Raw genomic sequence first — 16,261 nt, forward strand, 5'->3', positions numbered from 1 at the left:
CAAGGTGATGGGTCAAATGCAGAGGACCAATTTCACCACACCTAGTGTGTGTGTGTGACAATCATTGGTACTTTAACTTAAATCTCTGGAGTCTACATCAACTTCACATCTTTTCCTCATTTCAAAATGTTGTAGTTTTTTTTATGTTGTTTTTTTGTTTGTTTGTTTTCTGCCCTTTTTTGTCAAACAAAACTATGTTTTTAATGGCAAACACAAAATATGCAAAATCTTCCACCGAAAATATTTTTCCAAGTGAAATATTTGATGTGAAGCAATCAGAACCTTTGATAAGTCAATAATTCATAATAACATTGATTTTGATTCAATATTATGTTTTGAGCAATGACAGTTTGAAAGGAAAAAAAAAACAGCTTTGTTTTATTAGTCAACATTGCAACTTTTTCTAAATGACATTTAACCTTTAAGCTTTTTTATTCCACTTTTGTTATGTTTTTGCTTATTTGAATAGTATTTTTAGAATGTGCCGTGGGCCTTTAAAACATTAGCTGTGGGCCGCAAATGGCCTCCGGGGCACACTTTTGACACCCCTGCTATAGATAATGAAAAATGTAATCTGATATATCTATGGATAAAAAGCAGAGCCTGGCGACGCATGCGCGTTTATCATAACTCTCTCTGTCTCTGCCCCTCCCTCACCAATGTTGCTGAGCGCACAATTTGTTTTTTTGTTTTTAACCCTGAACGTACATTGAAAATACACACAATTATAACTCCAAATGCCGGACATTTGAGGCATTTAAGAAACTCCGCCCTGACAGCTCTGCAAAAGACGGTGAAAAGAGGACGTATGGTCAGTCTATCATAGCCCGGTCGCTGCTAGCATGCCGTGTGTTGTGCCTCAGTGTGCATTGTTTACACAACGTGCGTTACGCTACTTAATATGTCCGTGTGGAAACTTGTTCGGTACACCTCCGAACCAAAACCCCCGTACCGAAATGGTTCAATACAAATACACGTACCATACCATATATATATATATAAATGTGTATATATATATATATATATATATATATATATATATATATATATATATAATGTGTATATATATATATATATATATATATATATATATATATATATATATATATATATATATATATATATATATATATATATATATATATATATATAAATAAATGTGTATATACAGTATATTTATATCTATAAAAATATATATATATATCTTCTAACATGTCTGCCATGTTTGATGGAGGAAATATGCTAACAGCTGATCACCATCATGACATCATCGTCACTACACCCCATAAGGGACACTTGATTAGGGACGCTTGATTCCAACTGTGCATGAACTCCAGCACCATAACTCATGTATGAGGTATTAGGTAGACTAATAATAATCATGTATGAGGTATTAGGTAGACTAATAATAATCATGTATGAGGTATTAGGTAGACTAATAATAATCATGTATGAGGTATTAGGTAGACTAATAATAATCATGTATGAGTTATTAGGTAGACTAATAATAATAATCATGCATGAGTTATTAGGTAGACTAATAATAATAGTCATGCATGAGTTATTAGGTAGACTAATAATAATAATCATGTATGAGGTATTAGGTAGACTAATAATAATCATGTATGAGGTATTAGGTAGACTAATAATAATAATCATGTATGATTTATTGGGAAGAGTAATAATAATCATGCATGAGTTATTAGGTAGACTAATAATAATAATCATGTATGAGTTATTAGGTAGACTAATAATAATAATCATGCATGAGTTATTAGGTAGACTAATAATAATAGTCATGCATGAGTTATTAGGTAGACTAATAATAATAATCATGTATGAGTTATTAGGTAGACTAATAATAATAATCATGTATGAGTTATTAGGTAGACTAATAATAATAATCATGTATGAGTTATTAGGTAGACTAATAATAATAATCATGTATGAGTTATTAGGTAGACTAATAATAATAATCATGCATGAGTTATTAGGTAGACTAATAATAATAATCATGTATGAGTTATTAGGTAGACTAATAATAATAATCATGCATGAGTTATTAGGTAGACTAATAAAAATAATCATGTATGAGTTATTAGGTAGACTAATAATAATAATCATGCATGTGTTATTAGGTAGACTAATAATAATAATCATGTATGAGTTATTGGGTAGACTAATAATAATAATCATGCATGAGTTATTAGGTAGACTAATAACAATAATCATGCATGAGTTATTAGGTAGACTAATAATAATAATCATGCATGAGTTATTAGGTAGACTAATAATAATAATCCTGTATGAGTTATTAGGTAGACTAATAATAATAATCATGCATGAGTTATTAGGTAGACTAATAATAATAATCATGCATGAGTTATTAGGTAGACTAATAACAATAATCATGCATAATCATGCATGAGTTATTAGGTAGACTAATAATAATAATCATGCATGAGTTATTAGGTAGACTAATAATAATAATCATGTATGAGTTATTAGGTGGACTAATATAATAATCATGTATGAGTTATTAGGTAGACTAATAATAGTCATGCATGAGTTATTAGGTAGACTAATAATAATAATCATGCATGAGTTTTTAGGTAGACTAATAATAATAATCATGCATGAGTTATTAGGTAGACTAATAATAGTCATGCATGAGTTATTAGGTAGACTAATAATAATAATCATGCATGAGTTTTTAGGTAGACTAATAATAATAACCATGTATGAGTTATTATGTAGACTAATAATAATCATGCATGATTTATTAGGTAGACTAATAATATTAATGTATGAGTTATTAGGTAGACTAATAATAATCATGCATGCTTTATTAGGTAGACTAATAATAATAACAATGTATGAGTTATTAGGTAGACTAATAATAATAATCATGTATGAGTTATTAGGTAGACTATTAATAATAATCATGTATGAGTTATTAGGTAGACTAATAATAATCATGCATGATTTATTAGGTAGACTAATAATATTAATGTATCAGTTATTAGGTAGACTAATAATAATAATCATGTATGAGTTATTAGGTAGACTAATAATAATCATGCATGATTTATCAGGTAGACTAATAATAATAATCATGTATGAGTTATTAGGTAGACTAATAATAATAATCATGTATGAGTTATTAGGTAGACTAATAATAATCATGTATTGTGTATCTGTGTTGGGCCCATTATTATTCACTATTTACATAAATAATCTTGGACAGAATATTCCGAACTCAACTTTCCATTTCTATGCTGATGATACTGTCATATACTGTACAGCACCCACTCCTGCTGAGGCCTTTAAATATCTACAACATGCATTTAACAGAGTACAAGAACAACTTTGCTATCTTCAACTGGTTTTAAATGCAGAGAAAACAAAGTGTATGTTCTTTACCACATCAAAAACTGTAAGATCAGCACTGTGTGAGAACATTTTAACAAGAAATGGGCAACAAATTATGTTAGTATGTGCTTTTAAATATTTAGGATTTTTAATTGATGACCACTTGAGTTTTAAGGAGCACATTCAGTATGTTGTAAAAAAACTGAAACTTTTACTGGGATTTTATTATAGAAACAAGTCTTGCTTTTCTTTTACTGTGAAACAGAAATTGGTGGAAACAACCTTCTTACCTGTTATTGACTATGGAGATGTGTTGTACATGAATGCTACTGCTGGTTGTCTCCACAAGCTGGATAGTGTGTACCACGGTGCACTGAGATTTATCACCAACTGCGCTCCCCTTACTCACCATTGCGTATTATACTCAATGGTTAACTGGACATCTTTATGTGCTCGACGCCTCAATCATTGGTATGTGTTCATCTACAAAACCATTCTGGGTATCACTCCATCTTATCTGTCTTGTCTTTTAACAAAGAAACAAGGAAGTCACAATCTTCGTTCAATGAATGTTCTGCAATTTGTCGTCCCCAAAGTAAGAACTGAACTGGGCAAGAAAGCATTTAGGTTTTCAGCAGCGAAGGCTTGGAATAACCTACAATCAAATATTAAACTTCAAACCCTTGTTACGTTGAATGAGTTTAAAGCTTCTGTGAAAGGACTGCAGTCTACCTTGTCTGTATGCACATGTGTTATGTGAGCAAGTTTTAATGTCGTAAATGTGATGTTTTATGTATTTGTTGACTGTTTTTAATGTAACCTTGCTGCTGCCCTCTTGGCCAGGTCTCCCTTGGAAAAGAGATCTTTGATCTCAATGGGATTTTACCTGGTTAAATAAAGGCTAATAATAATAATAAATGTATGAGTTATTAGGTAGACTAATAATAATAATCATGTATGAGTTATTAGGTAGACTAATAATAATAATCATGCATGAGTTATTAGGTAGACTAATAACAATAATCATGCATGAGTTATTAGGTAGACTAATAATAATAATCATGCATGAGTTATTAGGTATACTAATAATAATAATCATGTATGAGTTATTAGGTAGACTAATAATAATCATGTATGAGTTATTAGGTAGACTAATAATAATAATCATGTATGAGTTATTAGGTAGACTAATAATAATAATCATGCATGAGTTATTAGGTAGACTAATAACAATAATCATGCATGAGTTATTAGGTAGACTAATAATAATAATCATGTATGAGTTATTAGGTAGACTAATAATAATAATCATGCATGAGTTATTAGGTAGACTAATAACAATAATCATGCATGAGTTATTAGGTAGACTAATAATAATAATCATGCATGAGTTATTAGGTAGACTAATAATATTAATGTATCAGTTATTAGGTAGACTAATAATAATAATAATGTATGAGTTATTAGGTAGACTAATAATAATAATCATGTATGAGTTATTAGGTAGACTAATAATAATAATCATGCATGAGTTATTAGGTAGACTAATAATAATAATCATGTATGAGTTATTATGTAGACTTAAAATAATCATGTATGAGTTATTAGGTAGACTAATAATAATAATCATGCATGAGTTTTTAGGTAGACTAATAACAATAATCATGCATGAGTTATTAGGTAGACTAATAATAATAATCATGCATGAGTTATTAGGTAGACTAATAATAATAATCATGTATGAGTTATTAGGTAGACTAATAATAATAATCATGCATGAGTTATTAGGTAGACTAATAAGCTCCCGCCATCAGTGTGTGAATGTGTGTGTGAATGGGTAAATGTGGAAATAGTGTCAAAGCGCTTTGAGTACCTTGAAGGTAGAAAAGCGCTATACAAGTATAACCCATTTATCATTTATCAATTTATGTATGAGTTATTAGGTAGACTAATAATAGTCATGCATGAGTTATTAGGTAGACTAATAATAATAATCATGTATGAGTTATTTGGTAGACTAATAATAATAATCATGTATGAGTTATTAGGTAGACTAATAATAGTCATGCATGAGTTATTAGGTAGACTAATAATAATAATCATGCATGAGTTTTTAGGTAGACTCATAATAATAATCATGTATGAGTTATTAGGTAGACTAATATTAATGTATGAGTTATTAGGTAGACTAATAATAATCATGCATGATTTATTAGGTAGACTAATAATATTAAAGTATGAGTTATTAGGTAGACTAATAATAATAACCATGTATGAGTTATTAGGTAGACTAATAATAATAATCATGTATGAGTTATTAGGTAGACTATTAATAATAATCATGTATGAGTTATTAGGTAGACTAATAATAATCATGCATGATTTATTAGGTAGACTAATAATATTAAAGTATGAGTTATTAGGTAGACTAATAATAATAACCATGTATGAGTTATTAGGTAGACTAATAATAATAATCATGTATGAGTTATTAGGTAGACTATTAATAATAATCATGTATGAGTTATTAGGTAGACTAATAATAATCATGCATGATTTATTAGGTAGACTAATAATATTAATGTATCAGTTATTAGGTAGACTAATAATAATAATCATGTATGAGTTATTAGGTAGACTAATAATAATCATGCATGATTTATCAGGTAGACTAATAATAATAATCATGCATGAGTTATTAGGTAGACTAATAATAATAATAATCATGTATGAGTTATTAGGTAGACTAATAATAATCATGCATTATTTATTAGGTAGACTAATAGTATTAATGTATCAGTTATTAGGTAGACTAATAATAATAATCATGTATGAGTTATTAGGTAGACTAATAATAATCATGCATGATTTATCAGGTAGACTAATAATATTAAAGTATGAGTTATTAGGTAGACTAATAATAATAATCATGTATGAGTTCTTAGGTAGACTAATAATAATAATCATGCATGATTTATTAGGTAGACTAATAATATTAATGTATCAGTTATTAGGTAGACTAATAATAATAATCATGTATGAGTTATTAGGTAGACTAATAATAATAATCATGTATGAGTTATTAGGTAGACTAATAATAATAATCATGCATGAGTTATTAGGTAGACTATTAATAATAATCATGTATGAGTTATTAGGTAGACTAATAATAATCATGCATGATTTATTAGGTAGACTAATAATATTAAAGTATGAGTTATTAGGTAGACTAATAATAATAACCATGTATGAGTTATTAGGTAGACTAATAATAATAATCATGTATGAGTTATTAGGTAGACTATTAATAATAATCATGTATGAGTTATTAGGTAGACTAATAATAATCATGCATGATTTATTAGGTAGACTAATAATATTAATGTATCAGTTATTAGGTAGACTAATAATAATAATCATGTATGAGTTATTAGGTAGACTAATAATAATCATGCATGATTTATCAGGTAGACTAATAATAATAATCATGCATGAGTTATTAGGTAGACTAATAATAATAATAATCATGTATGAGTTATTAGGTAGACTAATAATAATCATGCATTATTTATTAGGTAGACTAATAGTATTAATGTATCAGTTATTAGGTAGACTAATAATAATAATCATGTATGAGTTATTAGGTAGACTAATAATAATCATGCATGATTTATCAGGTAGACTAATAATATTAAAGTATGAGTTATTAGGTAGACTAATAATAATAATCATGTATGAGTTATTAGGTAGACTAATAATAATAATCATGCATGATTTATTAGGTAGACTAATAATATTAATGTATCAGTTATTAGGTAGACTAATAATAATAATCATGTATGAGTTATTAGGTAGACTAATAATAATAATCATGTATGAGTTATTAGGTAGACTAATAATAATAATCATGCATGATTTATCAGGTAGACTAATAATAATAATCATGCATGAGTTATTAGATAGACTAATAATAATATTTATCATGTATGAGTTATTAGGTAGACTAATAATAATCATGCATGATTTATCAGGTAGACTCAGGGCCGGCCCGTGGCATAGGCCGTATAGGCAAATGCTAAGGGCGCCGTCCATCAGGGGGCGCCAAGCCAGTGCCACAAATGTTGGAGAAAAAAAAAAAAAAAGTTGGTACTATTATTTCTAAATACAAAAAATAATCCCACGTTAATTAAAATGCAAAGTAAAGCCTATTTAATAGAAATATTATTTGTTACAACATTACCCCCCCCCCCATCCCCCCGCACGGTGCGCCCCCTCCCTTCCCGCATCATGACTCTTACCACATCAAAAAATCAACACAAGATGTCAAAACGGCCAAAACTGTCAGGTGACCAGGGAAGAAAAAATAGAAAAGAAGAGGAGGAGAAACGAGAAAAAGACAGAGGTAGCAGGTAGGTAACGTTAGCCTACATTAAATTATTTGTCTGTTACAGAATGTGATAGTAACCTGGCTTTTTAGCATTAAGCTAATGTTACATGATTCGGCAATTGCTAATCAATAAATAGCTAGTTCTGTTTTAACGTCAGGTTAATATTGTGGAGGGGGCTAAATTGTTATGGAAAATAATAATGTAACGTTAGGTAATTACAGTACTCCCACCTTACATTCCTCAGGGACATTTGTATTAGATCTTTTAAGCAGGTGTTTTTTGTTTACATTGTTATTGCCTTCTGGTTAGCTAATGTTTGCCCTGCAGGTAATAGTCACTTTTCCACCCCTTTATATATTAGGTATAGTTGTAAGCCTAGTTGTTAAAGTGCACATCATTAATGTTAAATAAGCAATATCACATGAGAGGGAATGCTGTTTTTTAATTTGAGCACTGCTGTGATTCGGTTAAAGATAATCATAACATAACATTCTAATATAATATGTTAATTTGCTTTCTTTAAGTAAAAAAAAAGGTTAAAGACAAAGCTATTCAGTTTCTTGTGAGTATATACACTTCACTGCCGATGAGGCCTGGGTAGACTAATAATAATAATCATGCATGAGTTATTAGGTAGACTAATAATAATAATAATCATGTATGAGTTATTAGGTAGACTAATAATAATCATGCATGAGTTATTAGGTAGACTAATAATAATAATAATTATGCATGAGTAATCATGCATGAGTTATTAGGTGGACTAATAATAATAATGTATGAGTTATTAGGTAGACTAATAATATTCATGTATGAGTTATTAGGCAGACTAATAATAATCATGCATTAGTTATTAGGTAGACTAATAATAATAATGTATGAGTTATTAGGTACACTAATAATAATAATCATGTATGAGTTATTAGGTAGACTAATAATAATAATCATGTATGATTTATTGGGTAGACTAATAATAATCATGCATGAGTTATTAGGTAGACTAATAATAATAATCATGTATGATTTATTGGGAAGAGTAATAATAATCATGCATGAGTTATTAGGTAGACTAATAATAATAATCATGTATGAGTTATTAGGTAGACTAATAATAATAATCATGTATGAGTTATTAGGTAGACTAATAATAATAATCATGTATGATTTATTGGGTAGACTAATAATAATCATGCATGAGTTATTAGGTAGACTAATAATAATAATAATAATGTATGAGTTATTAGGTAGACTAATAATAATAATCTTGTATGAGTTATTAGGTAGACTAATAATAATCATCATGTATGAGTTATTAGGTAGACTAATAATAATAATCATGTATGAGTTATTGGGTAGACTAATAATAATAATCATGTATGATTTATTGGGTAGACTAATAATAATCATGCATGAGTTATTAGGTAGACTAATAATAATAATAATAATGTATGAGTTATTAGGTAGACTAATAATAATAATCTTGTATGAGTTATTAGGTAGACTAATAATAATCATCATGTATGAGTTATTAGGTAGACTAATAATAATAATCATGTATGAGTTATTGGGTAGACTAATAATAATAATCATGTATGAGTTATTAGGTAGACTAACAATAATAATAATAATGTATGAGTTATCAGGTAGACTAATAATAACAAACACACCTTTCCTTGGCGAGCACAGAAAGAGCCTGCAACAAGATGGGTACCACGGTCTGGTCCAGGTAAGCCCGGGTGGGAAGAGCCTGCAGGTCCACTTTGTTCTTGGACATCTTGTCACTGCTCGTCTTCTCCTGCTCCAATGTCCTCTGAACACACACAAGTGTGTGATGCACTGCATGCACACTGTGTCTACCTGTGTGTGTGTACCTGTGTGTGCGTGTACCTGTGTGTGTGTATCTGTGCGTATGTACGTGTACCTGTGTGTGTGTGTACCTGTGTGTGTGTACCTGTGCGTATGTACGTGTGTGTGTACCTGTGTGTGTGTGCGTATGTACGTGTGTGTGTGTGTATAAGTGTGTGTGTGTGTATGTGTAAGTGTGTGTGTATGTGTATGTTACCTGGATGTTGTCCGTCAAGCCAAACTCTGCATGTGGATTCTCGCTGGCCTGCTGGAACGTGAAAGACAACAACAAAACAAGTGATGCTAAGCTAGGCTAATAAGAAACAAGTGATGCTAAGCTAGGCTAATAAGACAACAGGGATGCTAAGCTAGCCTAATAAGAAACAAGTGATGCTAAGCTAGGCTAATAAGAAACAAGTGGTGCTAAACTAGGCTAATAAGAACCAAGTGATGCTAAACTAGGCTAAAAGGGAACAAGTGGTGCTAAACTAGGCTAGAAACAAGTGATGCTAAACTAGGCTAAAAGGGAACAAGTGATGCTAAACTAGGCTTGAAAGCAAGTGATGCTAAACTAGGCTAAAAGGGAACAAGTTATGCTAAACTAGGCTAGAAAGAACCAACTAATAAGAAACAAGTGATGCTAAACTAGGCTAAAAGGGAACAAGTGGTGCTAAACTAGGCTAGAAACAAGTGATGCTAAACTAGGCTAAAAGGGAACAAGTGATGCTAAACTAGGCTAGAAAGCAAGTGATGCTAAACTAGGCTAAAAGGGAACAAATGATGCTAAAATAGGCTAGAAATAACCAACTAATAAGAAACAAGTGATGCTAAACTAGGCTAAAATAGAACACGTGATGCTAGACTAGGCTAATAAGAACCAAGTGATGCTAAACTAGGCTAGAAAGAACCAACTAATAAGAAACAAGTGATGCTAAACTAGGCTAAAATGGAACAAGTGATGCTCAACTAGGCTAAAATGGAACAAGTGATGCTAGACTAGGCTAAAAAGAACCAAGTGGTGCTAAACTAGGCTAGAAAGAACCAACTAATAAGAAACAAGTGATGCTAAACTAGGCTAAAATGGAACAAGTGATGCTAGACTAGGCTAATAAGAACCAAGTGATGCTAAACTAGGCTAGAAAGAACCAACTAATAAGAAACAAGTGATGCTAAACTAGGCTAAAATGGAACAAGTGATGCTAGACTAGGCTAAAAAGAACCAAGTGGTGCTAAACTAGGCTAGAAAGAAACAAGTGGTGATAAACTAGGCTAAAAGGGAACAAGTGGTGCTAAACTAGGCTAAAAGGGAACAAGCGATGCTAAACTAGGCTAGAAAGAAACAAGTGATGCTAAACTAGGCTAAAAGGGAACAAGTGGTGTTAAACTATGCTAAAAGGGAACAAGTGATGCTAGACTAGGCTAAAAAGAACCAAGTGGTGCTAAACTAGGCTAGAAAGAACCAACTAATAAGAAACAAGTGATGTTAAACTAGGCTAAAAGGGAACAAGTGGTGCTAGACTAGGCTAAAAAGAACCAAGTGGTGCTAAACTAAGCTAGAAAGAACCAAGTGGTGCTAAACTAGGCTAGAAAGAAACAAGTGGTGCTAAACTAGGCTAGAAAGAAACAAGTGGTGCTAAACTAGGCTAAAAGGGAACAAGTTATGCTAAACTAGGCTAGGAAAAAAAAGGAATAATGCTAAGCAAGCCTAACAGAGTTAGAAATTAGAAATGGTCACAGCTGATGAGGTGCTTTAAAAATTGAGCGTGCTCCACCCAAACAAGGCCACCGGCCTTGATAATATTCCTCAGAGACTCTGCCTCCATCATTGCCCCAATCATCACGCACATAATAAACCTCTCAATTAAACAAGGCCAAGTACCAAAAGATTTCAAGACAGCAAGAGTAAGTCCCCTCTTTAAAAAAGGAAGCAAATTGGAACCTGGCAACTACCGACCTGTTTCTATTCTCAGTTCCATTTCGAAAGTAATGGAAAAAATAGTTTATGAACAGGTCGATAGTTACCTTGCCACTAATAAACTCATGTACAAATTCCAATCTGGCTTCAGAACTAACCACTCCACTGACACATGCCTTCTCTATCTGAGCGACCACATCAAACATGAGGTGGACGCGGGCAAATACTGCGGCATGGTCATGCTGGACCTTCAGAAGGCCTTTGACACCGTTAACCACGCTATACTGTTGGATAAACTCAGAGCAATCGGATTTGATAAAACCTCATGGAGCTGGATGCAATCTTACTTGGAGGGGAGGAAGCAGGTGGTAGAGGTGAACGGCACCGTGTCCCCCCCCTCTCGGGGAGCTGTGGAGTCCCCCAAGGCAGTATATTGGGGCCTTTACTGTTCCTAATATACATAAACGACTTGTCATCGGCATGTGACTGTGAATTGTTCTTGTTTGCGGATGACTCTGCCCTGCTCGTATCAGGCAAGGACAAGTCACAGGTGGAGAAAATCCTCAGTGCTGAGCTCTGTAGAACTTGCACCTGGCTTGCTGACAACAAGCTATCCATACACTTGGGTAAAACGGAATCCATCCTGTTTGGGTCCCATATCAACCTTAAGAAAGTCAATGACTTCACTATAAAAGTGGGTGACATTGTTATCACCAGGAAAGATGAGGTCACCTACCTAGGTTCCATTCTAGAGGCTAACCTTTCCTGTGATAAAATGGCAACCAAGGTAATCAAAAAGCTCAACCAACAAACAAGATTTCTCTACAGAATCTCCTCTCTGGTCAACAAAAGCACCATGAGGATTCTGGCGGGAACTCTCGTTCAACCCTTTTTCGATTACGCATGCACCTCCTGGTACCCTAGCACCTCCAAAACCCTCAAATCTAAACTCCAAACATCCCAAAACAAGCTAGTCAGGTTACTTCTAGACCTCCACCCCAGATCCCACCTCACTCCTACCCACTTCTCTAAAGTGGGCTGGCTCAAGGTGGAGGACAGAGTAAAACAACTTGCACTGAGCCTAGTCTATAAAATCCACTACACCTCCCTGATACCGAAGTACATGTCAAACTACTTCCTTAACGTAAATGACCGCCATAACCACAACACCAAGGGGAGCTCCACTAACCACGTTAAACCCAGATTCCGATCTAACAAAGGTCTTAACTCATTCTCTTTCTATGCCACATCAATGTGGAATGCACTCCCAACATGTATTAAAGAAAGGGCATCTCTATCCTCCTTCAAAACCGCAATAAAAGTACACCTCCAGGCAACTACAACCCTAAACTAACACCCTCCCCGGATTGTTAATAATCAAATGTAAACAATCAAATGCAGATACTTTTTCTTATGCCTTCTGATCTCTCTCTCTCTCTCTCTCTCTTTCTCTCTCTCTCTCTATGTCCACTACTAGCTGTACCAAATCAGACCTACACTGTTCCAATATCCATTTATCTGTTCTCAATTGTTGATGACTGATGATAACAACCAAACCTAACCCCCCTCCACCCGGATTGTAAATAATGTAAATAATTCAATGTGATTATCTTGTGTGATGACTGTATTATGATGATCGTGTATATCTGATAGTATATATCTGTATCATGAATCAATTTAAGTGGACCCCGACTTAAACAAGTTGAAAAACTGATTGGGGTGTTACCATTTAGTGGTCAATTGTACGGAATATGTACTTCACTGTGCAATCTACTAATAAAAGTCTCAATCAATCAATCAGCTTAGCATACTCACGTTAGCATGCTCCATGCTGTGTTCTGCTTCTGTGGGATCTGAAAAGACATCAGCAAGAAGATGAATATCAACACAATACATCGCTTTGTGTGTGATGTTAAAAACAAACACATAATCATTCCATAGTTATATATATCCCATAGTTATATATATATATTCCAAAGTTATATATATTAAATAGTTATACATATATATTCCATAGTTATATATATATATTCCATAGTTATATATATATATATATATTCCATAGTTATATATATATATTCCATAGTTATATATATTCCATAGCTTTTGAAGGTCTAGTATTTATGCGCTAGCATGTTAGCTTAGCATCACATTCAATGATTTACTTGACCAGGTCAATATCTCCGCACCTTTGTGGTCTAACCTGCTGTTGAAATAATGACAACGGGGGGGAGAAGACTACAAATAAAGTTAACGGAGGGGAGAAGACTACAAAGCGAGGAAAGAAGGATCAATGAACAATAACCTACCGTCCGCCATGTTTGTTGTGGCTCTTTACGTCAATTCTCTTTTCAAAGCACGCCAGCTTCCGGTGAAAACGTTCACTTCCGGTCGTGGGTCCTTCAAAAGAAACGACGGGAGGAAATGACGTCAAAGTAGAGTGAGCGTATGCTGAAAACCACACACAATTACATATATATACACCAAATATATTAATAATTTTTCTGTAGATACACATATTAATCCTAATTGTAATAAATATTATGTGTAGATACACGTATTAATCCCAATAGTAATACATATTTTGTGTCGATACACATATTAAACCCAATTGTAATAAATATGTTTGTGTAGATACACATATTAATCCCATCCATCCATTCTCTACCGTTTATCCCTTTCGAGGTGGCGGGGGAGGCTGGAGCCTATCTCAGCTGCAATCCCAACTGTAATAAATATTTTGTGTAGATACACATATTGATCCCAATTGTAATAAATATTTTTGTGTGGATACACATATTGATCCCATATATAATGAAGTAACAGACACCTTCATAACAATATGTAATATGTACAATATACACCCTGCAAGTACATATATAATGTAGTAACAGATACCTTCATAACAATATGTAATATGTACAATATACACACTGCAAGTATATATATAATGTAGTAACAGACACCTTCATAACAATATGTCATATGTACAATATACACACTTCAATTATATATATAATGTAGTAACAGACACCTTCATAACAATATGCAATATGTACAATATACACACTGCAAGTATATATATAATGTAGTAACAGACCCTTTCATAAAAATATGTAATATGTACATTATACACACTGCAAGTATATATATATATAATGTAGTGACAATCACCTTCAAAACAATATGTAATAGGTACAATATACACACTGCAAGTATATATATAATGTAGTAACAAACACCTTCATAACAATAAGTAATATGTACAATATACACACTGCAAGTATATATATAATGTAGTAACAGACACCTTCATAACAATATGTAATATGTACAATATACACACTGCAAGTATATATAATGTAGTAACAGACACCTTCATAACAATATGTAATATGTACAATATACACACTGCAAGTATATATATAATGTAGTAACAGACACCTTCATAACAATATGTAACATGTACACTATACACACTGCAAGTATATATATAATGTAGTAACAGACACCTTCATAACAATATGTAATATGTACAATATACACACTGCAAGTATATATAATGTAGTAACAGACATCTTCATAACAATATGTAATATGTACAATATACACACTGCAAGTATATATATAATGTAGTAACAGACACCATCATAACAATATGTAATATGTTTTGTATACACACGACAAATACATATACATAATGTAAGAACAGACACCTTCATAACAATATGTAATATGTACAATATACACACTGCAAGTATATATATAATATAGTAACAGACACTTTTATAACAATATGTAATATGTACAATATACACACTGCAAGTATATATATAATGTAGTAACAGACACCTTCATAACAATATGTAATATGTACAATATACACACTGCAAGTATATATATAATGTAGTAACAGACACTTTCATAACAATATGTAATATGTACAATATACACACTGCAAGTAGATATATAATGTAGTAACAGACACCTTCATACCAATATGTAATATGTACAATATACACACTGCAAGTATATATATAATGTAGTAACAGACACCTTCATAACAATATGTAATATGTACAGTATACACACTGCAAGTATATATATAATGTAGTAACAGACACCTTCATAACAATATGTAATATGTACAATATACACACTGCAAGTATATATATAATGTAGTAACAGACACCTTCATAACAATATGTAATATGTACAATATACACACTGCAAGTATATATATAATGTAATAACAGACACCTTCATAACAATGTGTAATATGCACAATATACACACTGCAATATATATATATATATATACAGTACAGTGACGTGCAGTCACTAGAGGCAGTTGAGGCGGGGCCTCACCTGCCATCATGGAAAAAAATCTAAAAAGAAAAAAAATTAATTAAATTGTTATATTTATTCCAGTGATTATACTATAAAGTTATTTTCCATTTAACTTAACCAGTTTTAGATTATTTTTATTCAAAATCGCTGAATTTTCACATTTGCCGTTCAAATACTGTGAAGAGACGGTGCGGTGATCAGCAGCCAGTTGAGGCACGTCACTGCGTTGTGCCTCACCATGGATTGCGCAATGACTCGGCTAACTGCTGGCCTGCTGTGCAGTGAGAGCGTATTGCTATATGAATTATATTATACATTTCCATAGTTTAGTTAGCTGAGGTATATAATGTACAGTGTATTTTGTCAACAACTGTATGTGTGTAACGTGTTTC

The 16,261-nt window shown here is 32.1% G+C and overlaps 1 protein-coding gene across 3 annotated transcripts in view; it reads right to left on the minus strand.

Moving 5' to 3' along the window:
• Window positions 1-13,918, minus strand: part of dpy30 (dpy-30 histone methyltransferase complex regulatory subunit) — an 18,608-nt gene extending 4,690 nt beyond the window's left edge. The window contains exons 1-4 of one of the 3 annotated variants that reach the window (XM_062033333.1): window positions 13,830-13,918; window positions 13,336-13,373; window positions 9,823-9,873; window positions 9,428-9,570 (exon numbers count right to left, since the gene is read on the minus strand). In XM_062033333.1, the coding sequence (XP_061889317.1) occupies window positions 9,428-9,570; window positions 9,823-9,873; window positions 13,336-13,373; window positions 13,830-13,839 (242 nt within the window). In that variant the 5' untranslated portion in view covers window positions 13,840-13,918. Of the gene's footprint in view, window positions 1-9,427; window positions 9,571-9,822; window positions 9,874-13,335; window positions 13,374-13,709; window positions 13,782-13,829 lie in introns of those variants that run through there. The other 2 variants (XM_062033334.1, XM_062033335.1) reach the window with 2 other exon arrangements.
• Window positions 13,919-16,261: the final 2,343 nt, after the last annotated feature.

The sequence above is a fragment of the Entelurus aequoreus genome, linkage group LG22 (assembly GCF_033978785.1).
Source record: "Entelurus aequoreus isolate RoL-2023_Sb linkage group LG22, RoL_Eaeq_v1.1, whole genome shotgun sequence".
In the NCBI taxonomy this organism is placed as follows: Eukaryota; Metazoa; Chordata; class Actinopteri; order Syngnathiformes; family Syngnathidae; genus Entelurus; species Entelurus aequoreus.